A 12,810-nucleotide genomic window follows, 5' to 3' on the forward strand; every position below is an offset into this window, starting at 1 on the left:
TGATGCCATCCAGCCATCTCATCCTCTGTCGTCCCCTTCTCCTCTTGCCCCCAAACCCTCCCAGCATCAGAGTCTTTTCCAATGACTCAACTCTTCACATGAGGTGGCCAAAGTACTGGAGTTTCAGCTTTAGCATCATTCCTTCCAAAGAAATCCCAGGGCTGATCTCTTTCAGAATGGACTGGTTGGATCTCCTTGCAGTCCAAGGGACTCTCAAGAGTCTTCTCCAACACCACAGTTCAAAAGCATCAACTCTTCGGCGCTCAGCCTTCTTCACAGTCCAACTCTCAAATCCATACATGACCACAGGAAAAACCATAGCCTTGACTAGACGAACCTTTGTTGGCAATGTCTCTGCTTTTGAATATGCTATCTAGGTTGGTCATAACTTTCCTTCCAAGGAGTAAGCGTCTTTTAATTTCATGGCTGCAGTCACCATCTGTAGTGATTTTGAAGCCCAGAAAAATAAAGTCTGACACTGTTTCCACTGTTTCCCCATCTATTTCCCATGAAGTGATGGGACCAGATGCCATGATCTTCGTTTTCTGAATGTTGAGCTTTAAGCCAACTTTTTCACTCTCCACTTTGGGTAATTTTCTAATAACTTCATTTCTTCCACATTTATTATCTGACATTCTGTTATAAAGAAGTGCTTACTTTTGTTTCTCATTTGTGTGTTTATTTGTGTGTTTTTATCAGTATGGGTTCATGGATGACCATTTTTTAAAATGGCTTATAACCTGACATTATCATTATTTATTCTAATGCTCAGATTATCTCCAGTTTGGTCAGTGGGAGCTCCTTCAAATTGGCTCCAATGTCCTTTTTATACTCTCCATCACCTTTGTGCTTTACCTTATGTTTTGGTACAATGGAACTTTACAGACTTACCTTTTACTTCCCCTGCTCCTGTAAAGTGCCTCTTCTCCAAGAAGCTCTGATTCGTTTCAGTGGGGAATGGTTTTTAGATACCAAGATCTGGAAACTAGATGTGTTCATTGCTACTAGGTTCTCTTAGTGGGTGAAGTGTTACCCAAACATATACACATACAACTGAATTATCTATCTAAAGTTTGAGTTCATACTGATACTTCTATTTCCAGTATAATCCTACACGATTCATTCTAGCCTTCAGCCTTCCCATATTTTAAACTTTCTGCTTAGACAGTGAAAATTTGGCTTTCAATATCCTTAGCTACTTATTTTCTCATTTTCCTTTTATGTACCAAGCTCCTGATGCTTGATTATCTCCTTTGCTTTGGCCTAGTGTTGGCAATGGCACCCCACTCCAGTACTCTTGCCTGGAAAATCCCATGGACAGAGGAGCCTGGTGGGCTGCAGTCCATGGGGTCGCTAAGACTCGGGCATGACTGAGCGACTTCACTTTCACTTTTCACTTTCATGCACTGGAGAAGGAAATGGCAACCCACTCCAGTGTTCTTGCCTGTTGAATCCCAGGGATGGGAGAGCCTGGTGGGCTGCACATCTATGGGGTCGCACAGAGTTGGACATGACTGAAGCGACTTAGCAGCAGCAGCAGCAGTGTTCCCACAGATCCCCTTAGCTCTGACTATTTCACTGGCCCCAATTCTGCAAGCTCTGGTTACCTCTTGGATCTTGGCTCCAGCTCCACAGGCCCCATATTAGCAAAGGATGTTAAGCATGGGAAAGGCATGATCAGATTTGTCTCTTAGAACAATCAGTTTGATGGCAGGGATTAGATTCAATGGAATTAGAAGTCATTAAGAGGCTAGGCTTAAAATGGCCTAAACTAAAAATGCAAAGGACAGAGAGAATACAGAAAACAAATATTTAGAAGATAAAAGCTACAGGATTGAGTAATTAATTTGATGCTGAAGCATGAGGAAGAAGAGAGAGCCCAATTTCGTTTTTGGCTGCACTGCATGGCTTGCAACATCTCAGTTTCCTGACCAGAGACTGAACTTGGGCCATGGCAGTCAAATTGCTGAATCCTAACCATTGGACCAGCAGGGAAGTCCTGAGAGAGCCTAATTTTTAACTTGGGAGATAACAGTAGAAAGGCTGTCACTAAACAAAATAGTGAATTCATGAAGAAAAGCAGATGTAAAGGGGGTGACAAAAGTGCCCAATAGAGGACAATTGTTTCTTTTTGACCATATTGAATATAAACTGTGGACACTTAAAGCAGAGTAGCTAGTTGGAGATAGCTTTGGGCATGTGCTTAGACATTACCTGAAAAATGCTCTTCTGTGTGTAAAAGTTCAGAGAAACAAGTGCCTCTAGGGCCAAAGGACTCTCAGAAACACCAAATCCTTATCTGAGACTCTGATGTCCATTCTTTTGGCTATAAGTGGGCTACCAGTACTTTGCCCCCAGGAATTAAAACAGAAATTGATGTTCAATAGGGACTTTGAGTTAAAAATATCAGAAGGGAGAAAAGAATAAAGTAGGGACTCTGTCTGGCATAATTTCATAAAAATCTGTTTTGTTACTTTTTCACAATTAAACAAAAGCATAAAATTGATTGTCTTAAGAACAGCCAGAATGGTGGTCAAGGAAGTTTATGTCACTCAATAGCTTGTCTTGTTGGGGTTAAGGGGACCAAAGAGAAACTTATAGCAGGCTAACTAATATTGATGATAACTATAACTTATCTGTCTCTTAAGCACTTTAAAAAGTCGATCCATATTAATTATGACAGAACTCTATAAAGTAGGTACACTAATTTGTATTTTTCTGATATGGAAATATGACTAAGGAAAGGGGTTTGCAGGCAGAGGTTTCAACTCAAGTTGGATTTAGAAAAGGCAGAGGAACCAGCGATCAAACAGCCAATATCCGTTGCATCACTGAAAAAGCAAGAGAATTCCAGAAAAACATCCACTTCTGCTTTGTTGATTACGCCAAAGCCTTTGACTGTGTGGATCACAACAAATTGTGGAAAATTCTTAAAGAGATGGAATACCAGACCACTTTACCTGCCTCCAGAGAAATCTGTATGGAGGGTAAGAAGTAACTGCTAGAAATAGACTGGAACAACAGACTGGTTCCAAATCAGGAAAGGAGCACGTCAAGGCTGTATATTGTCACCCTACTTATTTAACTTATATGCAGAGTATATCATGCGAAATGCTGGGCTGGATGAAGCACAAGCTGGAATCAAGATTGCTGGGAAAAATATCAATAACTTCAGATATGCAGATGACACCACCCTTATGGCACAAAGTGAAGAAGAACTAAAGAGCCTCTTGATGAAAGTGAAAGAGGAGAGTGAAAAAGTTGGCTTAAAACTCAACATTTGGAAAACTAAGATCATGGTATCTGGTCCCATCACTTCATGGCAAATAGATGGGGAAACAATGGAAACAGGGAGAGACTTTATTTGGGGGGCTCCAAAATCAGTGCAGATGGTGACTGCAGCCATGAAGTTAAAACACGCTTGGTTCTTGTATGAAAAGCTATGACCAACCTAGACAGCATATTAAAAAGCAGAGATGTTACTTTGCTGACAATGGTCCATCTATTCAAAGCCATGGTTTTTGCAGTAATCATGTATGGATGTGAGAGTTGGACTATAAAGAAAGCTGAGCGCCGAAGAATTGATGCTTTTGAACTGTCGTGTTGAAGAAGACTCTTGAGAGTCCCTTGGACTGCAAGGAGATGCAAAAGGAAATCAGTCCTGAATATTCATTGGAAGGACTTCTGCTGAAGCTAAAACTCCAATACTTTGGCCACCTGATGCGAAGAACTGGCTCATTTGAAAAGACCATGATGTTGGGAAAGATTGAAGGTGAGAGGAGAAGGGGACGACAGAGGATGAGATGGTTGGATGGCATCACAGACTCTATGGACATGAGTTTGAGTAAGATCCAGGAATCGGTGACGGACAGGAAAGCCTGGCATGCTGCACTCCATGGGGCTGCAAAGAGTTGGACATGACTGAGCGACTGAACTGAACAGTGCCTATCTTAATGCAACATCTGTGCTCATAATTGGCCTACAGTATGGCTTTAGTAAAGATCAAGGAAACAGCAGTCTCCAGAGGAGATGGCCAACAGGAGTTTCCAGTCTCCCTGTGCCTGAGAAGAACCCTGAGGGTTTTTTAACTAGAATTTTCAGAAATTCCTGTTCCTCTATCTGATTAGCTCAATCTTGCACACAACCCATCAGAAACCAGCAAACTGGAATTCCTCCAGAGTAGAGGGACAAAGATGACAAGGGATATAAACATACAATAACACAAGGGAATACGGTAAGAACTTACAAACCATAAAACACGATAGTACAAATACACAAAGAGTTATCATATAGAAAGGGAATAGGACTTCCAGTTTTCTATAAATCTAAGAATAATCCATGGCATAGTGCTATGTGAAAACGCAGAACAAAATATTCCATCAATCACAGCAAATATGTAAACATTTAATACATATGTGAAAAAGGTATTGAAGGTAACTAGGATAGATGAAAACACTGGTGAGTTTAGGTAATGGTACTATGGCCAATTTGTGTCTTGACTTTTTTTTAGCATTGTTCTTGAAAAAAGAAATTTTAACAAATAAAAGCAAACACATAAAAATAGAAATAAAAAAGGTATTATCAGAGAAAAATGTTCAGCTTTACTATATTCTGATAACAAAAAGATTTATCTATTTATCCCAATGAAAAACATTAAATATAGATAATATCTGGCACTAGTAAGGTCTCAGGAAATAAGATCTCTAATACAGTTCTGACCAGAGTGTAAATTTTATACACTTTCTGAGGAAAAAACTGGCAAACTATATAAAAAAGAACAAACAGCAGTGACAATCCTTTGATGCAGCAATTCTACTCTTAAGAATATATCCTAAATAAATAAGGATTTATGTGAAGTTAGAACTAAAAAGATACTCACAGCTTTGTTTATAATCTGTAACAATTAAAAATAATCTAAATGTCTATTATTAGTGAATTTGGCTCAGTAAATTATATAACGATATTATACAGACATCAAAATTATGTGGAAAAGGTACATATACATATTTATAAAATATACATATATATGCATTATGTGAAAGTTGCTCAATCATGTCTGACTCTCTGCAATCCTACGGACTATACAGTCCATGGAATTCTCCAGGCCAGAATACTGGAGTGGGTAGTCTTTCCCTTCTCCAGGGGATCTTCCCAACCCAGGGATCCAACCCAGGTGTCCCACATTGCAGGCTGATTCTTTACCAGCTGAGCCACAAGGGCAGCTCAATATGCATTATATATATGATATATTTTTTACTGCACCACACAGCATATGGGATCTTAGCTCACCAAGTAGAGATCAAACTTGTGCCCCCTGCAGTGGAAGTGCAGAGTCCTAACCACTGGACCACAAAGGAATTTCCTGGAAAAAGTATATTTGATGGCAATATAGTTCACAACTTGAACAAAACAGGTAACTAAATACTCTGCATTGTATGATCCAGTTTTTGTTTAAAAATATTCTATATACATGTGCTATATGTGCATATTGTTTTTACTGTTGTTTAGTCACTAAGTTGTGTCTGCCTCTTTTCAACCCCATGGACTATAGCCCACCAGGCTCCTCTGTCCATGGGATTTCCCAGGCAAGAATACTGGAGTCGGTTGCCATTTCCTTCTCCAGTGGATCTTTCCAACCCAGGGAGTGAACCCACATCTCCTATATTGGCAGGTGGATTCTTTACCTCTGAGCCACCAAGAAAGCCTATATGTGCATATACATGTACATCTATGTATATACATATATTTGGTGCTTGATTTCTTTTTATGTATATATAACATTTTACAATTTATTGATTTTATTATTTATATGTACTTATATAACAAAACTATTAAAAATAAGTATGTGCTTTTCTCATCTATCAAATTTGGAAAGATTTAAAAAAATATTTATTAGGTAACACAAAGTTCTCAGCACTTAAGTTTACAATGGAGCAGGATCCTATGGGGCCTTCCATGTGGCCTTTCCATAAATCCTCTGCTTTAGCTCCTCTCTGAAATACAGATAATAGTATTTAATGCACACTGCCTGAATTGTTTTACAGATGTGAAAACCCTTCACAGAATGGAAGATGTTACTTGATAACCCTGAGCACAGAGTCCCAGGCCTTCTGTCACCTAGGGCGGCCGTTTACCTGAGATACCTCACTTTCAGTCAATCAGAAAATTGTAAACCAGGTGATTGCACACCTTGCAACTCCCTCCATCCTTCACCAGGCTTTAAAAAAATGTGTTGCCAAAACCCTTCAGGGAGCCAGGGTTGGGGGCGGAGAGGTGGAGGATGGGGGTGGTTTGGGGGGGCTGCGGTTTAGAGCAAGGAGTCATCCATCTCCTTACACAGTCCTACAATAAACCTTTCTCTGCTCCAAACTCCAATGCTTTGGTTTCTTTGCTCTCACTGTGCAGTTGGGCACATGAACTTGCACTACCAAGTTGATGACCAGTAAATACTAGTCCCTCTCTCCTCTCTCGTGACAGAACCATACTCAAGCACCAATTAGAAAATGGCAGACCTGGGATGTAGCCGAAGAGACTTAGGCATTAGATGACCTCTAAGTGAAAGTGAAGTCGCTCAGCTGTGTCCGACTCTTTGCGACCCCATAGACTGTAGCCTACCAGGTTCCTCTGTCCATGGGATTTTCCCGGCAACAGTACTGGACTGGATTGCCATTTCCTTCTCCAGGCGATCTTCCCAGCACCAGGGCTCGAACCCGGGTCTCCAGCATTGTAGACAGACGCTTTACCGTCTGAGCCACCAGGGAAGTCCTAACAGATAACCTCTAAAGCTTCTTTCAATTGTGACATTTCATGATCAACACAATCTTTCCCTATTTACCTCTTAAACAATCAACTGGTATAATACAAAAAACTGTATTGAACATTCAGGAGTTGTGTTACTATCACTAGCACGTACTTTGCGAATGGAGGGGGGAATGGTGTGAAAAATAAGAGGGCACGAGGAAAAGCTGACACAAAACCCAGCACACTTCTTCATTAAGAGTTCCCGGGCTTCCTTTCTTTGTGAATGAGCGGCGGTCCTTAGGCCTCAAAGCAGACACTATCCGTAAAAATGGAGTTACTTTCCTTTTCCAAGGAGCTGCCGGGTGGACCAACACAGAAGAGTGGAGCGTCCTTTCCAACGGCCTGAGAGTATGGCAGACGCTCAAGACCCTGGGATCCAGTCAGTAGGCGACAACTGGGGATTTCTCGTTAGGCACCGAGAGGGCCTTTCCTAGTCGGCCGAGCATGGCCTTCTCCTCCGGGGGCCGGCTCGCGGCAGGTAGAAGCGCTACCGCGCGGAGAGGCCGAGGGCTAGGCCAGGTACCCTTGCGGCCCACGTGCGCACAGGCGGCCGAGAGGCTGGGGCCCTCGGCTGAGGGGCGGGGCGAAGGCCACGGGGCGGGGCCAGCTGCGCGCGCGGGGCGGGGGCGGGGGCGGGGCGCGCAGCGTACTCTGGGCAGGCCCCGCGCTCCTCCTCCTCCTCCTGCGCCCAGGCCCGGCGGTCCGAGCTCCTCCCCCGGCTCGGCCTCTCTCCCCTCCCCTGCCCTCCCTCTGTCCAACCGTTCCTCCCTCCCTCCTCCCCTTCTTCCTCGGTGAGGCGCTCCTCCAGTAGCCAGGCAGCATGGCGGCGGTGGAGACGCGTGTGTGCGAGACGGACGGTTGCAGCAGCGAGGCCAAGCTCCAGTGCCCCACCTGCATCAAGCTGGGCATCCAGGGCTCGTACTTCTGCTCGCAGGTAGACTCCCGCTTCCCCCGCGGCCCCGCCGCCGCTTCCCTCCCCTCTCCTCTTTGCCCTCGCGGCCGGTCGGGACACGCTCCTCCTCTTCCCCGGGCGGGCTCGCCGGCCGCTCTTCCTCCTCCGCCTAGTCTGCCGCGCCGCCGCCCCCTCTCGCCTCCCGGGGATCTGAGGCCCCTCCGGACCCCGGCCGCTTGGGGCGCCCGCGGGGGTGGGGGCGCGGGCGCGGGCGTGCTGCCTTGTGGGCTGGGGGCGGAAGCGGAGTTGCCCCGGGTCTCCTGACCGCCCTAGGGCGCCGCGTTTAGGAGCCAGTTCTCAACGCGCATCTTCTGACCGGGCGGGGGCTGCCAGGTGTGCGGGCTACGCGGGACAGGTGGGATCGCCGGGGAAGGGGCCAGCCCTGGCTGTGCGAGTCGCCACAGCTGCAGCTCCCGGCGGGGCTCTGGTCTTGGTCGGTGGGGGCTGCGGGGCCGGGTAGTCACTGTGGTCCCACGGGATTAGGGGTCGAAGAGACCCGCTGGGCTTGGAGAAGGGATACCTGGGACGGTGGGGGCGCCGAGAGGGGCAGTGCTAGCTCCAGCCCCACCCACCTCTGTCCCTAGGTTTTACTATCGCACATTGACACTTAAGCAACTTTGGAGTTGCGGATGGAGAGGGAGCTGTGTAATTCATTCTTTTCCTTTGGTACTCAGAATTATTGATTTACAAAACCGTAAGGTAACAATATGAGTCACCTCAGATTAACTGAACTTCCCACTGAGCGAAAAAGACAGTTCCATTAAGGATTATGCTTTAAGGCCGCATTTTAACAAGTTTTGTGCAGTGGAGCAAAGCCACCATTGAACGGTGTCCGGACTGAAACGTGTGCTGGTGTTTGTTTACTGAAGAGCCCTAGTGTTCCGGCTGCATTTAGACGCTCAGAGTTTTGGCCTGGCGGCATTTGTACGGCTCTTCGTTACAATCCAGTTTTGTTGAAGAGAGGCACGGGAATATTCAAGTACGAAATTGGTAGTGTCCTGCGGGGAGGAGAGCATGCACAAAGAGTCTAAAGGCACCGACAGGGCCCTGTCCTTGCTATTGACTGAGATCTTGAACTAGTCAAGAGTATCTTTCTGAGCTCCAGTCCCACCACTGTCCAGACGGGAAGATGAAGTTTTTACTAATGTATTTCACAAGGTTGTTCTGAGACCCAAATTATTCAATGAATGTGAAATCTTAATAAAACAAAGGCAGTATTTTTTAAGGCTGGCAGTAGAGCGTAGCACATATGTATGTGTATATATACGCAAATGAATAGAAGGAAAACATACATGAACAGTAAACACAAATATAACTTTCAAATATAAATGTGTAAACATAAAGCTGTATGTGAAATGAAGATGTAAAGAAAATCCCGGAGATCCAGCACTTGTAAGATAAGCCGTTGTAAAAGATCCTAGCAATGTTGTATAGGACTTGTTTTCAGATAGGATATGATCCTTGACCTTGTTAGTATCATTTGGAAAAAGTTACACTTGGAGAAGTGTTGCTCTTTCTAAAAATAGCACTGGGACTTCTCAACATGCTGAACCTGGTCTGAGTCCTTTTGTTTCTTTAAAATAATTTTCAAATTCTGTGATTTGTTGAGGCCTGTGTGGGACCTGGACTTAAAAAAAAAAAAAATCCAGTAGTTTGTTTTTGAAAATCATGTACTCTGAGTAGAATAATGTGGTGTTTTACGTTTTGCTTAAATTTAGTTGTTGTTTTGTAATGTTACATGAAATAATATGTACAGACACTTGTTGAGATTCTGAAAAGATGCTGTGAAACTGTACTCATCAAGGATAGATGATACTATCCTAGGCATGTATTATTTAGTAGAAAGGACATTGGCTCATTGGGGTTTTGGGGAACATGCCAACACATTTGTGAAAACACTCAGGGTATATTTAGTACAGTAGGTATTTCACGTTGGATTCTGCAGGTATATTTCTTGTTCCATTGTTATGCCTGTAGTCGAATATATCCTGACTGATGCTTGAAGCTCTCTCTCTTCATTCCTGTTGCTTCCTCCTCTAGTCAGTTTTTAAAATTTCTCACCAGTTTCTCTTAGTTCATTTCTCTACTGTAGTTTCCCACCTTGCAAGTAAACACTCACACACACACACAAATCAAAGGAACAAAACCTTTCCTGCAAAAGTTATTTTTCCCCTAGCATAGCGATCTGACTGTGCTTCTCCCCCACCTATAATGAATAGAATTGCCATTGCTTGCAGGATTCTAGCCCCATAGTTAGGGCACCTCTTCTGAGTCCAGCTTTATTCTCTTGCTTTAACCAGAGTCTGTATTTATACTTGTTCCTTTACACAGGATATCACCTGTCTTCTGAAATCATAGATGTTCTTTCAGTCCCAGCTTGAGACCTTGTTCAATCACTAAGCCAGTTTCCACATTTATGATGAAATTGGGGCTTCTCCTTGCCACTTCTCTGATCATCTTCACTAGCAGTGGTCAGTCTTTTCTATTCTCCTTTCTTCTGTGGTCCCCAGGCTGATTGTCTGACCAGCTTGTCTTTGGGAATCAACTGTGAACAAAACTACAAGAGAACAGAAGTAAGTCTTTTCTGGTTATCCTGTCACACCACCTTATTTCCTTTATAACATTTTATACAGTCTGATCATTTGATTTTTGTTTATCTGTCTTTCAGTCAGAAGGTGAGCATCATGAATAAACTCTCACTGCCCTCTCCTCATTTCTCAACACAATGCTCTGCATGTAATAGGTGGTCAATAAATGCTTGAGTCAAAAGGCAGAATAAAGAGGTGCATTCATGCATGCTCAGTTGTGTCCGACTCTGGGACCCCAGAGACTGCAACCCCCCAGGCTCCTCTGTCCATGGGATTTTCCAGGCAAGAATACTGGAGTAGGTTGCCATTTCCTCCTCCAGGGGATCTTCCCAGCCCAGGGATGGAACCCTCATCTCATGTATTGGCAGGCAGATTCTTTACCGCTGAGTCACCAGGGAAGCCAGAATAAAGAAGTAAACTGCCACAACTGAATCACAGTTCTGTTACTAGCTGTGTGCTTTAGGCAGGTAACCTTTGTTTTTTGTTATAACCTTTTATTTTTTTAACATTAATTATATTATTTTTGCTTTCTGAGTCTTTGTTGCTGCACAGCAGCTTTCTGTAGTTACGGCAAGTGGGCATCTCAATTGTAGTGGCTTCTCTAGTTGCAGAGCACTGGGTTTAGGGCACCCAGGCTTTAGTAGTTACGGCTCCCGGGCCCTAGAACACAGACTCAGTAGTTGTGCACTGGGCTTAGCTGCTCTGTGGCTTTTGGAATCTTCCTGGACCAGGGACTGAACCCATTTCTTGTGCATTCGCAGGTGGATTCTCATCCACTGTACCACCAGGGAGGTCCTGTTACAGCCTTTTAAAATGGGGCTTTGAATAGTACCAACCTCAGGGTTTGTATGTATTAATAAAACACTTAGCGTTTAATCAATGTTAGCTCTTTTTATCGTTATACGGTATTTATGCTTAAGAAGATAGGAATGTTTTTACTTAAGATGCTTAATTTTAAGACAATTTTTTGTATTTTAATGAGTAAAACCTATTTCACTTGAAATCGAGCTTTACAGGAGTTTGTGATGTTTCATGGTATTTCTTTATAGCTGTATCCATCTTATTCAGTAGTAGTTGACTAGGTTTAATAGTAGCTTAGTAGTTTACTCATAGTCCTAAAGAGTTTGTAAGAGTTTTTTGAGGATGGAGGCTGTGCTGTACTCATTTTTGTATTTCTCGTAAGTACCTTGTACACAGTAAGCACTCAGTTCATGAAATGAAAGAAAAAAGGTCATTAGGCCTGAGAAGGAAAGGCAAAGAGAAGCAGTCAGGCCCTTAGTGAACACCCCAGGGCAGATACTATCTTGACTGTAGTTTAAAGGATCTGCAGAGAAGCACCTGAGTGATTTGCAACCCCAGTAATGCGTAAGCACTTAAAAGGAGGAAGCCTGGGTTTGGAGTCTTACCTGGGTTTTTTGCGACCATGTCCTTGAGTAGGTTGTGTCCTGTTTTATAAGAGAGCGCTAATGATGCACCCTGCTTATAGTTAAGGTGAAGGTGAATAAGAGCGTGCAAAGCGCCTCGACACTGTGTTCAGTCAATAGTGTTGTTGCACACGCCTTATGTCTACTACCATTGTAGCTAGCCATAAGGAAGGTTTAAAATGTTTGAGGAGGAGTCTTATTTGTTATGAATGTTTTGCACAAATTCTTGGAATAGGTTCTTTCACAGAAGTAGTGGCCATGTAAAGTGACTGCTTGGGTCTTCAGTAAGAAAATGAGTGGGTGGGCATCTCGTATGTTGGAGTGGAAAAGTGAGGAAAGATTTGCACTTCCAAAATGTAGGTCTTTGAAATGTAGCCCTGTCCTCTAAAACACTTTCTCCTTTGATAACAAAGTTCCTGACATTTCTAGGGATTTTCTTAAAATTCCTTACATTACCTCACACTATTTCTAGATATTGCTGTAAGATAGCAATACCTATTGTGATTTTTTTTTCTTAAAAATAACTTTTATTGTAGAAAAATTAGAAAATACAGGTGAAAGGTTGGTGATAATTTCTGTAAGTCTTTTGATGGGTAGTCTTACAAACATTTATGTATTCCTGCACACACTCATATGCGTATACTTCTATGCATTTTTATCAAAATGGTTCGATCATATACATAATCTTAGGGAATTTGCTCTCTTTTATGTCTTAAGTAATACATTTGGAATGTGTGTAATGGCTCCATTTACATTATCCTTTGTAATGGCTGAATAATATTTTATGTGATGTTCTGTTCTGTATTTACTTGTATGGTTGAATTTACTTTCTTTTTAATTTTTTAATTGTTTAGTTAAAAACAGTTGTTAGCTGCTGTTTAACTGTTTTTCAGTAAATGTTCTTGTGAAATTTTAAATCATTTTGATTACTTGAGAGTATAGAGTAATGGTGGGGCTGGTATATAAACCAAGGATTGAACCCACCTTGAGGTGCTGGTAGTTCTCACAGTGTAGTTAATGGATTATTACTAGTTTGAGAACCTCC

At 43.0% G+C, this 12,810-nt stretch overlaps 1 protein-coding gene across 1 annotated transcript in view; it reads left to right on the plus strand.

Annotated features, from left to right (window-relative positions):
* The first annotated feature begins 7,529 nt into the window (after positions 1 to 7,529).
* METAP1 (methionyl aminopeptidase 1) overlaps positions 7,530 to 12,810 on the plus strand; it is a 52,341-nt gene continuing 47,060 nt past the window's right edge. Inside the window, exon 1 of the mRNA XM_055587767.1 lies at positions 7,530 to 7,735. Coding sequence (XP_055443742.1) covers positions 7,622 to 7,735 — 114 coding nt within the window. The 5' untranslated portion in view covers positions 7,530 to 7,621. The remainder of the gene's footprint in view (positions 7,736 to 12,810) is intronic.

Source organism: Bubalus kerabau, chromosome 7 (assembly GCF_029407905.1).
Source record: "Bubalus kerabau isolate K-KA32 ecotype Philippines breed swamp buffalo chromosome 7, PCC_UOA_SB_1v2, whole genome shotgun sequence".
NCBI lineage: Eukaryota > Metazoa > Chordata > Mammalia > Artiodactyla > Bovidae > Bubalus > Bubalus kerabau.